Source organism: Chiloscyllium plagiosum, unplaced genomic scaffold (genome assembly GCF_037043375.1).
Source record: "Chiloscyllium plagiosum isolate Xiang-an unplaced genomic scaffold, Cpla_swu_hap1 HiC_scaffold_44, whole genome shotgun sequence".
Classification (NCBI taxonomy): Eukaryota; Metazoa; Chordata; class Chondrichthyes; order Orectolobiformes; family Hemiscylliidae; genus Chiloscyllium; species Chiloscyllium plagiosum.
Genome location: NW_028270182.1, coordinates 14,329,083 through 14,351,085, shown reverse-complemented (window position 1 = coordinate 14,351,085; position 22,003 = coordinate 14,329,083). Strand labels below are relative to the sequence as shown.

General features: G+C 47.6%; 1 protein-coding gene across 1 annotated transcript; it reads left to right on the top strand.

Moving 5' to 3' along the window:
• The first annotated feature begins 9,077 nt into the window (after positions 1-9,077).
• LOC148136935 (putative G protein-coupled receptor 139) lies at positions 9,078-11,425 on the top strand. The gene is made up of 2 exons (XM_087982902.1): positions 9,078-9,144; positions 10,524-11,425. The coding sequence occupies exons 1-2, from the start codon at positions 9,078-9,080 to the stop codon at positions 11,423-11,425; spliced, it is 969 nt and encodes a 322-aa protein (XP_087839028.1).
• The last annotated feature ends 10,578 nt before the right edge of the window (positions 11,426-22,003 follow it).

The following is a 22,003-nucleotide window of genomic DNA, read 5'->3' as shown; positions in this document are numbered from 1 at the left end:
GTGGGGATGGGGGAAAGGAGAGAGTGGGGAGGGGGAATGGAGCGTGTAGGGAGGGGGAAAGGAGATAGTGGGGAGGGGGAAAGAAGAGAGTGAGGAGGGGGAAAAGAGAGTGTGGGGAGGGGAAAAGGAGAGCGTGGGGGGGGATGGACAGTGAGGGGCGGTGGGTAAGAAGAGTGTAGGAAGGGTGAAAAGGGGAGAGTAGTGAGAGGGAGAAAGTAGAATGTGGGGAGAGTGAGAAAGGAGAATGTGGGGAGGGAGAAAGGAGAGCATGGGGAGGAGGGAAAGCAGAGCATGAGGAGGAGGGATAGGAGCGTGTGGGAAGGGGGAAAGGAGAGTGTAGGAAGGGTGACAAGGGGAGAGTAGGGAGAGGTTGAAAGGAGAATGTGGGGAGAGGGAGAAAGGAGAATGTGGGGAGGGAGAAAGGAGAGTGTGGGGAGGGAGAAAGGAGAGCATGGGGAGGAGGGAAAGCAGAGCATGGGGAGGAGGGATAGGAGCGGGTGGGGAGGGGGAAAGGAGAGTGTAGGAAGGGTGACAAGGGGAGAGTAGGGAGAGGGAGAAAGGAGAATGTGGGGAGAGGGAGAAAAGAGAATGTGGGGTGGAGAACGGAAAGTGTGGGTAGGGGGAAGGGAGAGTGTGGGGAGGGGGAAAGGAGAGCGTCGGGAGGGCGGAAAGGAGAGTGCGGGGAGTAGGGATAGGAATGTCTGAGGAGGGGGGTAAGGAGAGTGTGGGGAGTGGGGGAAAGGAGAGTGCAGGGAGGGGGAAAGGAGAGCATATGGAGGAGGAAAAGGAGAGTGTGGGGAGGGGGAAAGGAGAGTGTGGGGAGGGAAGAAATCAGAGTGTGGGGGGGAAGGAGAGTGTTGGGAGGGGGAAAGGAAAGTGTGTGGAGTGGAAAGGAGAGTGTGGCGATGGGGAAAGGAGAATGTGGGGTCAGAAAGGAGAGTTTGGGGGGAGAGGAGAGTGTGGGAAGGGGGGAATGGAGTGTGCGCAGATGGGAAAAGAGGGTCCGGTGGCGGGGGTGGGGCGGGGGGGAAGTACAGTGTGTGAAGGTGAAATGTAGCAGCCCCATTGATGGTCATGGACAGCTATATTCCCAACAACTTCCCTATCCAACAAAAGAGAGCCCAGACAGAAAGGCAGTGTGTCTTGCTACACAAAGAAACCAACAGGAACAAGCCATCTAAACAACGAACAAATACAAAGAACAAAGAAAATTTACAGCTCAGCAACTGGCCCTTCGGCCCTCCAAGCCTGAGCCAATCCAAATCCACTGTCTAAACCTGTCGCCCGACTCCTAAGCATCTGTACCCCTCTGCTCACCACCTACTCATGCAAATGTCCAGATGCATCTTAAATGAATCTACCGTGCCTGCCTTTCCTACCTCTGCTGGCAACGCATTCCAGGTACCTACTTCCACATGTGTAAAATACTTTCAATGTGTATCACCTTAAACCTTTCACCTCTCACCTTGAACACATGACCTTTCGTCATTGACCCCCTCACCTTGAGAAAAAGTTTATATCTACTCACCCTGTCTGTAACCTTCATGGTTTTATAGACCTCAACCATGTTCCCCCTCAATCTCTTTTTACTAATGAAAACAATCCTTACCCAATCAACCTCACTTCATAGCTCGCACCTTCCATACCAGGCAACATCCTCGTAAACCTTCTCTGCACCCTCTCCAAAGGGTCCACATCCTTTTGGTAATGTGGCGACCAGAACTGTACACAGTATTGTAAACACGGCCGAAACAAAGTCTTGTGCAATTTTAAAATGACCTGCCAGCTCTTATACTCAATACCCTGTCCAATGAAGGCAAGCATACCATATGCCTTCTTGACCACTCTATCCACATGCGCAGCCACCTTCAGTGCACAATGGACCTGAACTCCCAGATCTCTCTGCTCATCATCTTTTCCCAAGGCTCTTCTGTTTACAGTCTTGTTTGCTCTAGAATTAGACTTCCCAAAATGCATACCTCATATTTGCCTGGATTGAACACCATCTGACACTTCTCCGCCCAAATCTCCAATCTATCTATATTCTCCTGTATTCTTTGACAGACCCCTATGCTTTCTGCTCCTCACCAATCGTGGTTTCTTTTGCAAACTTATTTAACAGACCAACAATGCCATCTTCCAGATCATTTATGTATATCGCCATCAACAGTGGCCCAGCACTGATCCCTGTGGAACAGAATAGTCACCTTTCTCCATTTCGAGAATCTCCCTTCAACTGCTAGTCTCTATCTCCTGTTGCTCAACCAGTTCTTTGTCCACCTATTGAGAACACCCTGCATACCATGTGACTTCACTTTCTCCATTAGTTTACCACGGGGAACCTTATCAAATGCCTTATTATATATGACATCGACAGCCTTTCCTTCATCTACCAACTTGGTCACTTCCACAAAGATCTCTGTTAAGTTGGTAAGGTTCGATCACCCCCACACAAAATCATATTGCTTATCACTGATAAGCCCATTATTTTTCAAATATAAATAGATGTTATCCCTCAGTACCTTCTCCAGTAGCTTCCCCACCTCTGACGTCAGGCTCACTGGTCTGTAGTTATCTGGAAAATCCCTACTACACTACATGCACAGGGGGACAACATGAGCACTGTCCAGTCCTCCGGCACTTCTCTTGTGTTAAGGATGCGACAAAGCTATCTGTTAGGGCCCCAGCTATTTCCTCTCTCGCCTCCCTCAGCGACCTCGGATAGATCCCATCTGGTCCTTTCGGATTTGTCCACCTTAATATCCTTGAGCCTACCCAACACTTTTTCCCTCCTCATGTCAACGTGATCCAGAGTAAATAAACTTCTACCTTTAAACTCAAAATTCATCATGTCCCTCTCCTCATTGAATACTGATGCAAAGTATTCATGGAGAATCTCACCCATTTTCTCAGGTTCGACACACAACCTTCCTTCCTTATGCTTTAGCGGACCAACTCTTTCTCTAGATACCCTCTTGCTTCTAATACATGAAGAAAAGGCCTTGGAAATCTCCTAAATACTGCTCGCTAAAGTTATTTCATGAGTCCTTTTAGCCCACTTGATTCCTCGTTTAAGATTGGTCCCATCCTCCTGATATTCCTCCAAGGCCCATTCTGTTCTTCGCTGCCTGGACTTTATGTACACTTTCCTTTTCCTCTTGGCTACTCGCATCCATTTCTCCTGTCATCCACAGTTCAGGAATCTTGCCTTTTCTATCCTTTGTTTTCAAAGGGGCATGCCTATCCTACACTATCTTCAACCTATCTTTGAAACCTCGCACATAGCAAATGTGGACTTTCCTTCAAATAGCTGCTCCCAATTCTCATTTCCCAGCTCCTGGCAAATTTTGATATAATTGGCCTTGGCCCAGTTTCGTACTTTTCCCTCAGGACCACTCTCATCTATGTCTGTGATTGACAGTGTTTCAGACGATTAACGGATATTCCGGATTGGTCCGAACTATAGAACGTTATGAAAAACCATCGACCAAGGCACAAACACAGGGTTCATCTGCAGACGGTTTTCTTAAATCTTCTGGAGGCGTTCTGAAGAGACCAGCACGGCAAGGGTCAGAGACCAGCTGACCAACCAGAGACCAGCTGATCACCCAGAGAGAGAGTGAGGGAGAGAGAAACCAGCTTCACAGACCCAGAGACAGAGAGAGAGAGAGAGAGAGACATAGAGAAAGGGAGAGAGAGAGTGTCAGCGAGACAGAGAAGGAGAGAGAGACAGATAGAGACAGAGTGAGACAGTGAGAGAGACAGAGTGTGTGAGAGAGAGAGAGAGACAGGGCCAGACAGACAGAGACAGAGCAAGAGAGACAGAGAGACAGAAAGATAGAGAGAGACAGAGACAGAGACAGAGAGAGTGAGACGCAGAGATGGAGACTGTGTATATCTCCAAGCGACTCAGGACTTAAAGCACCAGTAGGATTACAGATAGCATGCCTGTAATTAAAGGGTATTGTAACATGTTTCTTGATAAAGATGGGACTGTGTACATTGGTATTGGCTCACGTTTGTATTGATTTGACCGTTTCAGTATTGGCGACACCTGGGCACATTCATTCAGATCATTTCCGTTGGAGTTGTCGAACTTGTTTTAAGGAGGAATTGGACAACATCTTCACCTCTGGAATTATCTCATAATCATCCACTGAGCTGCCTCCAAAGCAATTATATCCCAAAATTGTTTGCAAAACTCCAGCTGAGATTGTTCTTCTGCCTTCTATACTTGCAGCAACACTCCCCGACCTTTATACTCTATTCTGTTTATAATAAATGTCAAAACTACTATTTGCCTTCCTTGTTAGCTGCTGTAGCTGTAATGATCAGAGGGAGGTCAGTAATGTATCTGGTTGGGCAGTGACAGTAAGGGGAAGTCAGTGAGGTATCTGATGGAGAGTTACAGTAAGGGGTAGGTCAGTGATGTATCTGGATGGACAGTGACAGGAAGGGGGAGGTAAGTGATGTATCTGGATGGACAGTGACAGGAAGGGGGAGGTCAGTGATGTATCTGGATGGACAGTGACAGTAAGGGGGAGGTCAGTGATGTACCTGATGGACAGTGACAGTAAGGGGAGGTCACTGATGTATCTGATGGACAGTGACAGTAAGGGGGAGGTCAGTGATGTATCTGGATGGACAGTGACAGGAAAGGGGGATGTCAGTGAGGTATCTGATAGACCGTTAGAGTAAGGGGGAGGTCAGTCATGTATCTGAATGGACAGTGACAGTAAGGGGGAGGTCAGTGATGAATCTGGATGGACAGTGACAGTACAGGGGAGGTCAGTGATGTATCTGGATGGACAGTGACAGTAAGGGGGTGGTCAGTGATGTATCTGTTGGACAGTGACCATAAGGGGGAGGTCAGTGATGTATCTGGATGGACAGTGACAGTAAGGGGGAGGTCAGGGATGTATCTGATGGACAGTGACAGTTAGGGGGAGCGAAGGGATGTATCTGGATGGACAGTGACAGTAAGGGGAAGCCATTGATGTATCTGATGGAGAGTAACAGTAAGGGGTAGGTCAGTGATGTATCTGGATGGACAGTGACAGTACGGGGGAGTTCAGTGATGTGTCTGGATGGACAGTGACAGTAAGGGGGAGGTCATTGATGTATCTGGATGGACAGTGACAGTAAGGGGGAGGTTAGTGATGTACCTGATGGACAGTGACAGTAAGGGGAGGACACTGATGTATCTGATGGACAGTGACAGTAAGGGGGAGGTCAGTGATGTATCTGGATGGACAGTGACAGTAAGAGGGAGGTCAGTGATGTATCTGGATGGACAGTGACAGTAAGGGGGAGGTTAGTGATGTACCTGATGGACAGTGACAGTAAGGGGGAGGTCAGTGATGTATCTGATGGACAGTGACAGTAAGGGGAGGACACTGATGTATCTGATGGACAGTGACAGTCAGGGGAAGTCAGTGATGTATCTGATGGAGAGTAACAGTCAGGGGGAGGTCAGTGATGTATCTGGATGGACAGTGACAGTAAGGGGGAGGTCAGTGATGTCTCTGATGGAGAGGGACTGTACGGGGGAGTTCAGTGATGTATCTGGATGGACAGTGACCGTAAGGGGGAGGTCAGTGATGTATATGATGTACAGTGACAGTAAGAGGGAGGTCAGGGATGTATCTGATGGACAGTGACAGTCAGGGGGAGGTAAGGGATGTATCTGAATGGACAGCAACAGTAAGAGGGCGGTCAATGATGTATCTGATGGAGAGTAACAGTAAGGGGGAGGTCAGTGATTTATCTGGATGGACAGTGACAGTAAGGGGAGGACACTGATGTATCTGATGGACAGTGACAGTAAGGGGGAGGTCAGTGATGTATCTGGATGGACAGCGACAGTAAGGGGAGGACACTGATGTATCTGATGGACAGTGACAATAAGGGGGATGTCAGTGATGTATCTGATGGAGAGGGACTGTAAGGGGGAGGTCAGTGATGTATCTGGATGGACAGTGACAGTAAGGTGGAAGTCAGTGATGTATCTGGATGGACAGTGACAGTATGGTGGAGGTCAGTGATGTATCTGATGGACAGTGAAAGTAAAGGGGAGGTCAGCGATGTATCTGGATGGACACTGACAGTAAGGTGGAGGTCAGTGATGTATCTGATGGACAGTGACAGTAATTGAAAGGTCAGTGATGTATCTGACGGAGAGTAAGAGTAAGGGAGAGGTCAGTGATGTAACCGATGGACAGCGACAGTAAGAGGGAGGTCTGTGATGTGTCTGATGGACAGTGACAGTCAGGGGAAGTCAGTGATGTATCTGATGGAGAGTAACAGTCAGGGGGAGGTCAGTGATGTATCTGGATGGACAGTGACAGTACGGGGGAGGTCAGTGATGTATCTGGATGGACAGTGACAGTCAGGGGGAGGTCATTGATGTATCTGTTGGACAGTGACCGTAAGGGGGAGGTCAGTGATGTATCTGGATGGACAGTGACAGTAAGGGGGAGGTCAGGGATGTATCTGATGGACAGTGACAGTTAGGGGGAGCTAAGGGATGTATCTGGATGGACAGTGACAGTAAGGGGGTGGTCATTGATGTATCTGATGGAGAGTAACAGTAAGGGGTAGGTCAGTGATGTATCTGGATGGACAGTGACAGTACGGGGGAGGTCAGTGATGTATCTGGATGGACAGTGACAGTCAGGGGGAGGTCATTGATGTATCTGTTGGACAGTGACCGTAAGGGGGAGGTCAGTGATGTATCTGGATGGACAGTGACAGTAAGGGGGAGGTCAGGGATGTATCTGATGGACAGTGACAGTTAGGGGGAGCTAAGGGATGTATCTGGATGGACAGTGACAGTAAGGGGGTGGTCATTGATGTATCTGATGGAGAGTAACAGTAAGGGGTAGGTCAGTGATGTATCTGGATGGACAGTGACAGTACGGGGGAGGTCAGTGATGTATCTGGATGGACAGTGACAGTAAGGGGAAGGTCAGTGATGTATCTGGATGGACAGTGACAGTAAGGGGGAGGTCAGCGATGTACCTGATGGACAGTGACAGTAATTGAAAGGTCAGTGATGTATCTGATGGACAATGACAGTAAGGGGGAGGTCAGTGATGTATCTGGATGGACAGTGACAGGAAAGGGGGATGTCAGTGAGGTATCTGATAGACCGTTAGAGTAAGGGGGAGGTCAGTCATGTATCTGGATGGACAGTGACAGTAAGGGGGAGGTCAGTGATGTATCTGGATGGACAGTGACAGTACGGGGGAGGTCAGTGATGTATCTGGATGGACAGTGACAGTAAGGGGGTGGTCAGTGATGTATCTGTTGGACAGTGACCGTAAGGGGGAGGTCAGTGATGTATCTGGATGGACAGTGACAGTAAGGGGGAGGTCAGTGATGTATATGATGTACAGTGACTGTAAGGGGGTGGTCAGTGATGTATCTGGATGGAGAGTGACAGTCAGGGGGAGGTCAGTGATGTATCTGGATGGACAGTGACAGTAAGGGGGAGGTCAGTGATGTATATGATGTACAGTGACTGTAAGGGGGTGGTCAGTGATGTATCTGGATGGAGAGTGACAGTCAGGGGGTGGTCAGTGATGTATCTGGATGGAGAGTGACAGTCAGGGGGAGGTCAGTGATGTATCTGGATGGACAGTGACAGTCAGGGGGAGGTCAGTGATGTATCTGATGGACAGTGACACTAAGGGGGAGGTCAGTGATGTATCTGATGGACAGTGACAGTAAGAGGGAGGTAAGTGACGTATCTGGATGGACAGCGACAGTAAGGGGAAGGTCAGTGGTGTATCTGGATGGACAGTGACAGTCAGGGGAGATCAGTGATGTATCTGGATGGACAATGACAGTAAGGTGGAGGTCAGTGATGTATCTGGATGGACAGTGACTGTAAGGTGGAGGTCAGTGATGTATCTGATGGACAGTGACAGTAAGTGGGAGGTCAGTGATGTATCTGGATGGACAGTGACAGTAATGTGGAGGTCAGTTATGTATCTGGATGGACTGTGACAGTAAGTGGGAGGTCAGTGATGTATCTGGATGGACAGTGACAGTAATGTGGAGGTCAGTTATGTATCTGGATGGACTGTGACAGTAAGGGGGAGGTCAGTGACGTATCTGATAGACAGTAACAGTAAGTGGAAGGTCAGTGATGTAACTGACGGAGAGTAACAGTTAGGGGGAGGTCAGTGATGTAACTGATGGACAGTGACAGGAAGAGGGAGGTCTGTGATGTATCTGATGGACAGTGACAGTAAGAGGGAGGTCAGTGATGTATCTGATGGAGAGTAATAGTAAGGGGGAGGTCTGTGATGTATCTGATGGAGAGTAACAGTAAGGGGGAGGTCAGTGATGGAGGTCCCCATTGTTGGAGGTCCATCATGTTCACTGAGACCCCTTCCCTCAGGAAAGGCAGTATGTTGTCCTTACTCCGACCTTCATGTGACTCCAGATACCGGAAAATTGGGAATGGGGAATAAATGCTGACCTCGCAGTGATGTATACATTCAGTGTGTGAGAAGAATCATATTTCACTCAGTCAGTGAAATGTTCTTGTTTAAAGTGTGCAGCTCCTACCCTAGAGTACAGAAGGACAGCTCAGGGACATATGTTCACACTTGGAATGAACTGTCTCGATGCAGCATCAGTTGAAATAATTTGTCAAAAATCACACAACACCAGGTTCTAGTCCAACAGGTTGAACGTGTCCACCCCAGTCAAACACCAGCACCTTCACATCATGAAATAGGGTGTGATCTCGGGATAGGGCTCATGGTGTTTGAGTGGACAGCGTTATTGCTGGCAGATTCCAGATTCTGCTTGTGTTATTTCATTATCATGTAACCCCCCCCCCCCCCCCCCCCCTCTGTAATCAGGATTACACTTGTTATTGTAATGGGTTTGTTCATTCCCAGAAATGTGAAAAACAGCAACAAAGCCGAGCAATGCTGTCACCTCGATCTCCCCAAGGAGCTTCCACACAGTATAAGGCAGCGTCTCTGGGAATGCATCAGCTCAGAGTCTCAAACAAGGAACTTGCCATCTTCCTAAAGGGGCAGATCACCTCACACAGAAAAATGCATCGACCAATTGATCATGTGCAGAAGATGTTCGACACCATCCTTGCTTTAACTGGCATCCCAGGTATGGCGCTATAATAATTGAACTTGCTTTAATCTGCTGTTGATCTGCTCTCTGGTTTTACCAGTTGAACAATAACACCTCCAGCTCATCGACTGGTCAGCCTTATCCAGACCCTGGGACAGTGACAGCAACTCACTGAGCAGCATTCTCGGTACAATCCTACACTGACAGAGACTCCCAACTTCACTGCATTTTCTGTTCTCAGTGTTGTGTCATCTGTTCCAGTTTGTTATGGCTTCAAGGTATGAGGAGAGATCAGGCTGGTTAGTTCTGAAGAAGGGTCACTCGACCCGAACTCTGTGCTTTCTCCCACAGATGCTCTAGACCTGCTGCGCTTTTCAGATTTCATTACGTAAATGAAGCCAGCTTGATCGAGAATTTTGAAGGTTAAGGGATGATCTGAGTGAAGTCCATCAAAATATTAAAAGGAAAACATGAACTGTTTCTACTGGTTGCAGATTTCGAACAAAGGATCATAGTCTGTGAATGGCGCAGAGAGCGTTCAGGAGAGATGTCAGAAAGCTCTTCTGTGCACAGAGGGTGGGAAAGGGTGGGAAAGGTTTAGAATCTCTGGCACACACACAGTCATGGATGATGCATCAGTTGGGAATTTTCATTCTCAGATTGTTCTTTGTTTTGGCAAAGCAAAGGATTTGAAGAATTTGCGCCTTGTTCTGATTTGTAAATTTCATCGACAATCGCTTCTGGAAATTCTCTCCTCCTCACACGCTTTGGTCAGGAGATTGAAATGTTGACAGATTGCCCTCCTGGTCCCTCCACATTGAGATGTTGGTGGGTAGATTTACAGTGTAAATATCACATTAAACCTAAAACTCCCACATTGTCATGAAGGGAGTCCTGCATGCTCTGTTGTACTGCCCTTGTTTGAGATACATGGTGTAGTTGTGTTTCAAATCTCACACAGTTTCTGGTGACCTGCTTTATAATCCTGCCATGGCTCTGATCAGGATTAAGTCCAATGACAGGATCAAGGGATAACTGTTTCTCTGGAGAAGGGGAGAGTTTGGATTATTCACAGTCCAATTGCTAGTCCTATACCTGACTCGGGATTGAGGAATCTAATGGGGTTCTGTACCTTACCATGCAACCAAAGGAAATCATAAACTTCCTTCTGCTCTCCTAGGAGGAGTTATGAGCTCAATATCTGTCTAAACTCTAGAATCTCGAGGCTGACTGGTCTGGTGGATAATCTGGAGTGAATGTTAAAGTCTGAAACGCAAACTCACTCACACCCAACCACTCCCAGTCACACAGTACATGGAAATTTGTTGGTAAAACCTTGTTGTTTCTCTATGGAATGGGTAGGGGGTATTTCTGATCAATAATTTGTTGTTTCTTTTCCCATTTATCCCCCACAGTAAATTTGCTAGCAGTTACAGTCCTTTCCAGGCAAAACTGTGGTGTTTCTCCTTGCACTACCCGTTACCTGGTGTTTATGGCAGCTGCCGATCTGATGGTCATTATTACTGAGGTTATACTGATGAGATTACCTTCCTATTATTACCCGCAGTCTTTCCTGAAGATCACTCCTGTGTGCTGTGTTATTGGGGCACTGTCTCATGCAGCCACAAACTGCTCTGTCTGGTTCACCGTCACTTTCTCCTTTGACCGATTTGTGACCATTTGTTGTCAGAAGCTGAGAACAAAATATTGCACTGAGAAAGCTGCGACTGTGGTTCTGGCAACAACCTGCACATTGTTCTGTCTGAAAAATATCCCCTTCTACTTTCAATATGAGCCTATGAGGATAATAAACAATGTGCCATTCTACTGTATAACAAAGTTAAGCTACTTTACTGAGACTTGGTGGGTGATATTAGATTGGCTTGATTCAGTGTTAACCCCTTTACTGCCATTCGCTTTAATTCTGTTGCTCAATGCTCTGACAGTCAGACACATTTTAGTGACCAGTCGAGTCCGGAAGAAGCTGAAGGCTGAGAGCAAAGGAGAGAATCACAGAGACCCAGAGATGGAGAGCAGAAGGAAGGCTGTGATTTTGCTCTTCACCATCTCTGGGATCTTCATAGTCCTCTGGTTAATTGTTGTTGTGAATTTCTTATATTATATAATTCAAGGAATCAATCCTGGCGATTACTCACCTTTTCTAGATAACTTCAGTACAGTTGGTTTCATGCTGCAGAACCTAAGCTGTTGCACAAACACATTTATTTATGCAGCAACATTGTCCCGGTTCAGAGCAAAGATCAGTAACGCAGTAAAATGCCTGGTTACACGGATTCATTGCATTGTGAATAAATAAAATTCCTCAGTGAAGCCCAGAAGAGGGTCCGACTATTTCCAAACCATGAAATGATTTTGTTTTATTCACTCGCGGGATGTGGGTATCACTGACTGAGTCTGTAGTTATTCCCATGCCGAATTGCCCCTGAGAAGGTAATGCTGAGCTGCCTGTAACACTGATGGAATGACAGTATATTTCTAAATAAGGATGGTGAGTGACTCAGAGGGGAATATGAAGGGAGTGATGTTCCCATCTATCTGCTGCCCTTGTCCTTCGAGGTAGAAGTGCTCGTGGGTTTGGAAGGTGCTGTCTGAGGATCTTTGGTGAATTTCTGCGGTGCACCGTGTAGATGGTAAACACTGCTGCTTCTGAGTGTATGTGATGAAGGGAGGGGATGTCTGGGGATGTGGTGCCAACCAAGCGGCTGCTTCATCCTGGATGGTGTTTCTCTGGTGGCAGTTGGAGTGGGAGGAGTGACAGTGAGGACCAGAGGTCCGACGGGAATGTCAACTTAAACAGATATAAAGGCTTACCTCGTGTATAGACGGAGCGCACACTGAGCACGAGCAGACACGGGACTGCTGGATAAGTAAGGCTTTATATTTGGGCAGTTCCTTTCCCCCAAACACTACTTGGGAGTGTCTCGAAATCATCTACCTCCTCTCACCAAAACAAAAGCGGTCTGTGCCCCAATTGGTAAATTGACTGGTTTAGACAATCGGCAATAGACAATAGACAATAGCCCTTCGAGCCTGCACCGCCATTCAATATAATCATGGCTGATCATTCCTAATCAGTATCCTGTTCCTGCCTTATCTCCATAACCCTTGATTCCACTATCTTTGAGAGCTCTATCCTTGCTCCTTCTTAAATGAATCCAGAGACTAGGCCTTCACTGACCTCTGGAGCAGAGGATTCCACACAGCCACCACTTTCTGGATGAAGAAGTTTCTCCTGAGCTCTGTCCTAAATGGTCTACACCGTATTTTTAAGCTGTGTCCTCTGGTTCGGCACTCACCCATCAGTGGAAATATGTTTCCTACTGCCAGAGTGTCTAATCCTTTCATAACCTTATCCCTCTCAATCAGATCCCCTCTCAATCTTTGAATCTCAAGGGTATACAAGCCCAGTCGCTTCAGTCTTTCAATATAAGGTAATCCTGCCATTCCAGGAATTGACCTCGTGAACCTACGCTGCACTCCCTCAATAGCCAGAATGTCTTTTCTCAAATTTGTAGACCAGAACTGCACACAGTATTCCAGGTGTGGTCTCACCAGGGCCCTGTATAGCTGCAGAAGCACCTCTTTGCTTCTATACTCAATTCCTCTTGATATGAAGGCCAGCATGCTATTAGCCTTCTTCACTGCCTGCTGTACCTGCATGCTTACCTTCATTGACTGTTGTACAAGAACACCCAGATCTCTCTGTACTGCCCTTGACATAAATTGAATCCATTGAGGTAGTGGTCTGCCTTCCTGTTCTTGCCACCAAAGTGGATAACCATACATTTATCCACATTAAACTGTATCTGCCATGCATCTGCCCACTCACCTAGCTTGTCCAGGTCACCCTGTAATCTCCTAACATCCTCATTACTTTTCACCCTGCCACCCAGCTTTGTATCATCAGCAAATTTGCTGATGTTATTGCTGATTCCATCTTTTATATCATTAACATACATTGTAATAGCTGTGGTCCCAGCACGGATCCCTGCGGTACCCCACTAGTCACTGCCTGCCATTCCGAAATGGAGCCGTTTATCACTACCGTTTGTTTCCTGTTAGCCAACCAATTTTCAATCCAACCTAGTACTTTGCCCCCAATACCATGCACCCTAATTTTACTCACTAACCTCCTGTGTTGGACTTTATCAAAAGCTTTCTGAAAGTCCAGGTACACTACATCTACTGGATTTCCCTCGTCCAATTTCATAGTTACATCCTCAAAAAATTCAAGAAGATTAGTCAAGCATGATTTCCCATTCCTAAATCCATGCTGACTCTGTCCTATCCTGTTACTACTATCCAGATGTGCAGTAATTTCATCCTTTATAATAGACTCCAGCATCTTTCCCACCACTGAGGTCAGACTAACTTATCTATAATTTCCTGCTTTCTCTCACCCACCTTTCTTAAAGAGTGGTATAACATTAGCTACCCTCTAATCCTCAGGAACCGACCCGAATCTATTGAACTCTGTAAAATAATCACCAACGCATCCACGATTTCCTGAGCCACCTCCTTCAGTATCCTGGGATGCAGACCATCAGGCCTCGGAGACTTATCAACATTCAGACCTAACAGCCTCTCCAACACCAAATCCTGGCAAACATAAATTCCCTTAAGTTCAGGTCTTTCAGCCACTGTTACCTCAGGGAGATTGTTTGTGTCTTCCCAAGTGAACACAGATCAGAAATTCCTCTGCCATTTCTTTGTACCTAGTAATATATTCCCCTGTTTCTGTCTTCAAGGGCCCAATTTTTGTCCTAACCATTTTTTTTTTGCCTTGCATATACCTAAAAAAGCTTTTACTATCCTCCTTAATATTCTTGGCCAGTTTACCTTCGTACCTCATTTTTCCTCTGCCTATTTCCTTCTTAGTAATCCTCTGTTGCTCTTTAAAAGCTTCCCAGTCCTCAGTTTTCCCACTTATCTTAGCTATATTATACTTTTTCTCTTTTAACTTTATATGTTTCTTTACTTCCCTCGCCTGTCACGGCCACCCATGCCTCCTCCTGGAATCTTTCTTCCTTTTAGGAATGAACTGATCCTGCAACTTCTGCATTATACACAGAAATATCCGCCATTGTTCCTCCACGGTCATCCCTGCTAAGGTATTGCACCATTGAACTTTGGCCAGCTCCTCCCTCATAGCTCCATAATTCCCTTTATTCAACAGAAGTACTGTCACTTCCGACTGTACCCTCTCCCTCTCAAATTGCAGATTGAAGCTTATTGTATTATGGTCACTACTTCCCAATGGCTCCTTCACTTGAGGTCTCTGACCAATTCTGGTTCCTTACACAATACTAGATCCAGAATTGCCTTCTCCCTGGTCGGCTCCAGCACCAGCTGCTCTAAGAATCCATCTCTGAGGCACTCCACAAAGTCTCTTTCTTGTGGCCCAATACCATCCTGATTCTCCCAGTCTACCTGCATGTTAAAATCCCCCATAACAATTGTAGTGACATCTTTGCAACAGGCCAATTTCAGCTCCTGATTTAACTTACATCCGACATCCAGATTTCTGTTTGGGGGCCTGTAGATGACTCCCAAGAGGGTCTTTTTATCCCTGGTATTTCGAAGCTCTATCCACACTGACTCTACATCTCCTGACTCTAGGTCCCCGCGCGCAAGGAACTGAATATCGTCCCTTACCAACAAGGCCACCCCAGCCCCTCTGTCCGTCAGTCTGTCCTTACGATAACACGTGTATCCTTGAATATTCATTTCCCAGGCCTTGTCCACTTGAAGCCACGTCTCAGTTATCCCCACAATATCGTATCTGCCAATTTCCAAAAGAGCTTCAAGCTCATCCATCTTATGTCTAATGCTTCGTACATTCATGTATAGTATTTTTTAATTTTTTACTGCTCTCACCCTTCCCATCAACCCTTATTTCACTCAACCTTACAGCATGATGCCTTTCCGAGTTTTCTGCCTCATTAATGCAGTTGTCTTTCTTGACTTCTCTTGGTCTAACTTTCCCTTCAATTTCCTTTTTAAACATCCAACTTGTCCCCTCCCCCCGCTACTTAGTTTAAATGTAGCGGTGTTGCAGTAGAAAACCTACCTGCCAGAATACTGGTCCCTAACCTATTAAGGTGCAAGCCGTCTCTCTTGTAGAATTTATGTTTACCACAAAATATACCCCAGTGATCCAAGAACTTAAATCCTTGCTTTCTGCACCAGTTCCCCAACCACACGTTCACGTCCATTATCTCCCTGTTTCTGGCCACACTAGCCCGAGGAACTGGAAGCAATCCGGAGATAACCACCTTGGACGTCCTACTTTTCAGCCTTCTTCCTAGTTCTCCGAAGTCTCGCTGTAGTATGTTCCTCCTCTTCTTCCTGACATCATTTGTGCCGATATGTACCACCACCTCTGGCTCTTCATCCTCATCCTTGAGGATTTCCTGCACTCTGTCCGCGATGTCTTTCACTCTAGCACCAGGAAAGCAACACAACATCATTAAATCCCGTCTTCTGCCACAAAATTCCCGATCAGTTCCCCTCACGATGGAGTCCCCTATTGACACGGCTCTGTGCGATGTCCGACTCTTCCACTCTGCCTCTGCGGCAACTTGTGATTGACAGACCTGGCCGCCTTGCGAACTGGCAGTGTCATCAGTCTCTGCTTCCAAAAGCTGCAACTTGTTCCTGACAGGTACTTCTTCTGGGGTCTCTTGCACCTGTCTCCTCTCTGCCTTCCTCATCATTTGCTCTCTTCTGCTCTCTTCTGGCATGATTGGTGTAATAACATCACTGAAAGTCTTGTCCAGAATGATCTCGTTTTGTTGAATGAGCCTAAGGTCTTCGAGTTCTTTCATCAGCGCTGCGATATGCTTGGTCAATAGCTGAATGTGCACACACTTTCCACACATATACGAGCCAGACACACCAGAGTCGTTGACCTCCCACATCAAGCACGTAGAGCACTGAACCAGCTGGGCAGACATGTTTTCACCCTCTTCAACTGTGGTGTAATCACTTCACTCAACCTCCTTGTCAAAGACTCCTGAGCTGAAGCCTCACTCTTCAATCTAAACTTCCTTAGACCCTCTTTTTGTGGCATGTCTGTGGATTCTTAATTAAGGTGAGAGGGGGAGGGAGGGAGGGAGACCCTACTTTGTAGGACCGGGCGTTTAGAACACACCCACTCTAATAGCTTTCATTTACCTTCCCGACCGGCTTTGCGCTCCGTCTGAACTTCTGCCCAACTCCCACCCCTCTCTGTTGCGATACCATCCAGTACTTTCCTTTAGTTTCTCAGTAGTCTCGGGAATTTAGAACAGTGGGAATGTAGGTTAGGGCAGTTGAATGTACCTCCTGAAGAATGTGGGAGGTAAGGATCACCACTAGTGTCCCTGCGATCTGCATCTTTGGGAAGTGCAACTCCAGCTCCTCAAAATCAACGTTAAAGAACTGCTGCCCCCTAATGAATTGATTCCCACAGGTGAGGGGTGAATGACTACCTTTAATATCAAGGCCACATTTGTTTGAGGTTTGGAATGATGCTACAAGTAACTCACCTCCTGACTCCCCAAAGCCTGCCCACCATCTACAGAGCACAAGGCAAGAGTGTGACAGAATGCTCACCACTTGTCCGGATGACTGCAACTCCAACAACAGCTGGTAAGTTTGATACTTAGTTGGCACCACATCCACAAACACCCACTCTCTCCACCACTGTTTCTCAGCAGCAGCAGTGTGGACCAGCCACAAGATGCATTGCAGAAATTCATCAAAGGTCCTCAGACTGCATCTTCCTAACCCACAAACTCTACCATCCAGAAGGACAAGTGCAGCAGATCGATGAGAATGGAAATCCCTGCACATTCACCTCAAAGCCACTCACCATCCTGACTTGGAAATATATCAATGTCCTTTCACTGGGTCAGAATCCTTGAGCTCCCTCCAGAACAGCATTGTGGGTCGACCTACACCACACGGACTGCAGCGGTTCAACAAGGCAGCCCACCCCTACACATTATGGAGGATCAACTGGGAACAGGCAGCATTCCCAGCCAGGTCTGGACCAGCGATGCTCACGTCCCACGAGTGAATAAGACAAAGTGCATGCAGGTAAATGCAGAAACAGCAGTGAATCTGATCAGCACACCACCGTCTTCACTGGTGATGTTAAGGAGGGCCCAGAAATGCTGTTTTAGTCAGAGATCCCCACATCTCATGTACAAAGTAAGAATGTTTGATGCTGACAGTAGAATTTAGGATTAGGAACTTCATCAAAAAATTGAAATTGAGCATCAGGTCAATAAGAGTGTCAAAGAATAGATAATGATAATAGATTGGTAGTACAAGTTCATAGATCCCTGAAGCTGTTAGCACAGGTAGACAGGATGGTTAAGAAGGCATACGGGAAGCGAGTCTTCATTAACCAGGGATTAGAATATCGAATATAGAACAAAGAATCTGAAGAGAACCCAGAATGTTGCTATCTTATAAATGAGGCTTTCCTGAGGAAATGGAGACCATCACACATTCAGGCGGATGGGGAATGGCAAGCATGTCATCAAGTTGTATTCCCGTGGGATTTGGAAAGGGAATGTTGTGGATATAAATTAGCGGGAGGAGGTTATTTGGGAGTAAGGAGAACTCTTGTCAAAATCCAAAAAACATTTTCATTGGCCTGGACTGTGTAAAGATGTTGTCGAATTTTGGAGGACATTTCATATGCGTCAGGAAATTGGAAACTTTCAGGCAGTGATAAAGCCAGCAACTTTATTATCAATTCCCTCATTTGGGGAACATTTTACAAGGGTGTTAATTGATTGGGTAGTGTTGTACCAAAATTAATAAAATTCAAATTTAGAAGTAAGTACATCAAATGTATTAAATCAAAACCTATTGGGAGGGGCAGCGTGATTGTGCCCCTAACCGTGGAACTTGACCAGACCGTCCCTCCTTGAACATCAGGTACAGCAGTTTTTATAGTCTGGATGGCGTGGACAACAAAAGACCGCGAAAGGTGGTGTCTTGTGTTCTGTCCATGCACACGCAGAGATCGCCATTGTGTTCTGTAAGTAATTCTTGTTTAGTTCGTTCCTGTTTTCAGTTCCCCCCTTGTGGTCCGAGACATGCAGGAGCATGATGAACAGACCACCACCATCCAGTAATAATCAGTGGGGTAGGATTAGAATCATGAAACTGATTCCCTTCCTGCTGGATATTATCAGCCTCCAGGCGGGTGTGATCCGCTTGGTCACTTATATTGTCTGAGGTATTCGGAATGTATGTGCCGCATTAGGCCCCAATAACAGCACAGGGGCCACCTTGTGCCACTCGCAAATAGTCAAGGGCCAAACGGTTCGACAACACAACAGTACGGGTGGCAATGACCTCAGCCGACACCTCGGAGATGGCCGTGCTTACCGCTGCAAAGCCATCGGCAGTCTCATTAGCCAGCCTTTCCAAGGTGGAGGCCATATTGATCAGTTCCCTAGCAGCCTTAGCACTCCCATAGGCGGGGAAGGTGAACTTACGGAATCGCTCGGTCCCAGTGATGGACCGTTTGGATTGAGGTGGTTGCAGTTTGGGATGAACGCGGTGGGAACTGTAATGGTGAACAAAAGGTAGCACAGAGGCAAGGGAGCAAGATCCAGCCCAATATGGAGAGAGCAAAGGGTAGGCCTTGACAGCACGGTCAGAGTAATTCTCATTGTAAGGCCTCAGGGAATCAGTCGGAATTGAAGTCTTAATGGTTTTGTAAATTTTCCCTGTCGTCATGTTGACAATCTCAAGGCTCAGAATATTCCAGAAAGAAACGATCAGTGGGCGGATGGGGTAAGGAGCAGGGAACGGGAACATTTGCTGGTTCCAGCATTCCACCCTGATGTGCGATTACATTTAAAACAAATCGCCCCCGTGGGCCTTCCTTCACCCGCGGTGTTTGTGAGGGTCAGAGCCAGAGGGGTGTATGTTAAAGGATGTAGTGAGGCTGGAACCAACCTTGATAGTTTTGCATGTTATAACCCGTGGTCTCCCAGTGACCTCATCATTGGCAGCAGAAATGGTCTGGTCAGGGCCTCGCATGAATGACCCGAGAGATTCTCTGTCAGACCTAACCCCCGCCCATCCCCCAAATGGATAAATGTGAGGGTCTGTTCTGGTCCAATCACCATTCCACCGTTTTGGATTTATTAAACGGAATGGGACTCAGGGGAATCCCCCCAATAGAGTGTGCAGGGATTCGAGTACACACCCAGCATTTCGAGATGTTATTTTGCTGTGTGTGCTGATAGAACATGGTTAGGTCTGTATTAACATGGAACCCCGCGCCTACTCCGGTGAACAGGACCGAGGGTTGCACAATCCATTTGGTGCTGCCCCCCAGTGGCTACCAGGCAAAGGGCGAAGGCAACAATAAACAGGACCATCCCGGAGCTTCCCGAGCGGAGCTATACAATGGGCCAAAGGCTGTACCGCCTGCACACAACAGCCCACGCTCTCGGACCGTTCACAACAACTGCGCACACACACACATCGTCAGCAGGTCTCGACAGGAGTCAGTCTGAAAAGAAAGCAGAGGGTGAGGATGATCAACCAGTGTCTGGATATTTCTTCGGTTGTGACCAGTGTTCCCAGACTCCCCCTTCCCTCGCATGTCAATACAGGTGGGTGTGTCACCACTAATGATAACCTCAGAGGGACCATTCTACTGAGGGGCGAAGCCTGGTTTAACGGGGAGAGTCTTAACCATCACCTTCCTACCCACCGATGGGACCTCCGCACAATCCTCTAATTGCCTCTGTTCATCCTGCCCCCCTCCTGTTTGTCCCGAACTGTTTTCCACATCCCCTTCAGCTGGGTGCTCAGTTCGAGCACATAGTGATGTATTCTATCGCAGCGAGGGCCAGCATCGGAACCCTCCCATGATGATGGAATCGGGCAGTTACATTGCCCAACCAGTCATCGACTCGTAAGGGGTCTAACCATTCGACCGGCTTGTGGTGGACTGGAGTCACGAGTCTTGCAGGCAGGACCTCAGGCCAGCGTTTGTCAGAGTCCTGCATGGCCTTAGCAAGGGAGGGTTTAAGAGTCCTGTTCATTCGCCCCACCATGCCTGAACTTTGTGGATGGTAAGGTGTGTGAAATTTCGGTTTAATGCCCATCAGCTGACATGTGGTTTTTACAACACGTCCATTGAAATGGGTGCCCGGTGGAATCCCATCTGGGATGGCACCCCAACCCCCCCACTCCCCCCACCAACTCCCGACCTGGGAATCCCCTCCTCAGCTACAACCCTTGCCACAGCGTTAGCTGATCAGTTCTGGGTAGGGTAGGCCCCGATCCACCTGATAAATTGGTCAATAATCACAAGGCAATCCGTCTTCCCATGGGGTTGGGGAGGAGGTCCTGTAAAATCCATCTGTAACTGCCCCCAGAGTCCCTTTGGGCATGGCTGGGGCCCTATTCTTATTTTAATGGACCAGCCTCGGTTGAACTGGGCAGAGGTCACACAGCGGTGACAAAATCGAACAATATCTCTGCCCATACCCTTCTCCAACCATTCCTTCCCAATGTTGGTTATCAGAGCATCCCGTCCCCACCTGGGAAACGCCATGGTTCAATCACATCCTGAGGAGGACCCTTTTATCCCCACTTTCACCTCACCCCAGCCTCTCTGACTCTCTCTGTGTCTTACCCCCTTGTGTTTAAAGTGATGCAATGTCACCCTCTGCTGGCCTCCCTGCGCCACTGCACAAGAGACAGGTTATTTTTTCTGTCGGGACAATTTGCTCCTGCCCCTGGCTTTCCCCTTCCCCTCCCAATCTGTGCCACCGTGCCACCCAGAGACCCGGGTTCAATTCCCACCTCAGGCGACTGACTGTGCGGTGTTTGCATGTTCCCCCCGTATTTGGCTGGGTTTCCTCCGGTTCCTCGGTTTCCTCTCAGAGTCCAAAGATGTGCAGGTCAGGTGAATTGGCCGTAGTGTTAGGTAAAGGATAAATGTAGGGGTATGGTTGGGTTGCGCTTCGGCGGGTCGGTGTGGACTTGTTGGGCCGAAGGGCTTGTTTCCACACTGTAAGTAATCTAATCTAATCTAATCTTACCTGTGCTGATTGGGGCACCCACGGAGGCAGAGGTTCAAAAATGGGGGTATGGGAACAAAATTGCCCTCATTGTGTAACCCCCGCCCCTTATTTAGATGCCCCTACCCCAAGTAGTACATCCACCCCAATTATGTGACTCCCGTCCCCAGTGTTCAACCCTGCTTTCCCCCCCCCCATTGTTCAGTGCCCTTTTTGTGCCGACCCTCCCCCTCCATTAGCCCCCCACATACAAGCCCCTGTTCAACTCCCTCCATATCCTGGATACACTCTCTCTATCTCTCAGCACCACCCCCTGGACTTTGGGGGTAAATGTTTTTGTGTAGATGGACAGCCTGTGATTGAACCTCCGACCCCCGACGCACAGCAAGATCCCAGTCACAGAATCCCTGTCACCTCAAGCCCCAGGAAGAGGACATTTGGCCCATTGTGGCTGGCCCAACTTTCCTCCTTGTGAAATGGTGCTGTGGGCTCCTCAGGATCTGCCCCGAATGGCCCTCATTAAATTCCCCCTTTCACGTGGAGACCTCTCTTCCCTGATACCCCATCATTCTGCAGGACCTCATCTGCAGGACTCTACTCCAGTCCCCTGTATAATTGAAGGGTAACCTCCCTACTTTTGTATTCAGATCTCTAAACAATAATATCCTGTGAGTTTCCCTGATTACTTGTTGTACCTGCAATCTTAACCTTCTGTAATTCATGCACTCGTACACCCAGATCCCTCTGCACCTCAGAGCTCTACACTGAGGTAATACGGTGGCTCAGTGGTTAGCACTGTTGCTTCGCAGTGCCAGGGACCTGGG

Coding starts and splice junctions, on each gene's coding strand:
- LOC148136935 (XM_087982902.1), top strand. CDS start 9,078: ATGCATCGACCAATTGATCATGTGCAGAAGATGTTCGACACCATCCTT. Junction 9,145..10,523: donor TGCTTTAACTGGCATCCCAG/GTATGGCGCTAT, acceptor TATCCCCCACAG/TAAATTTGCTAGCAGTTACA.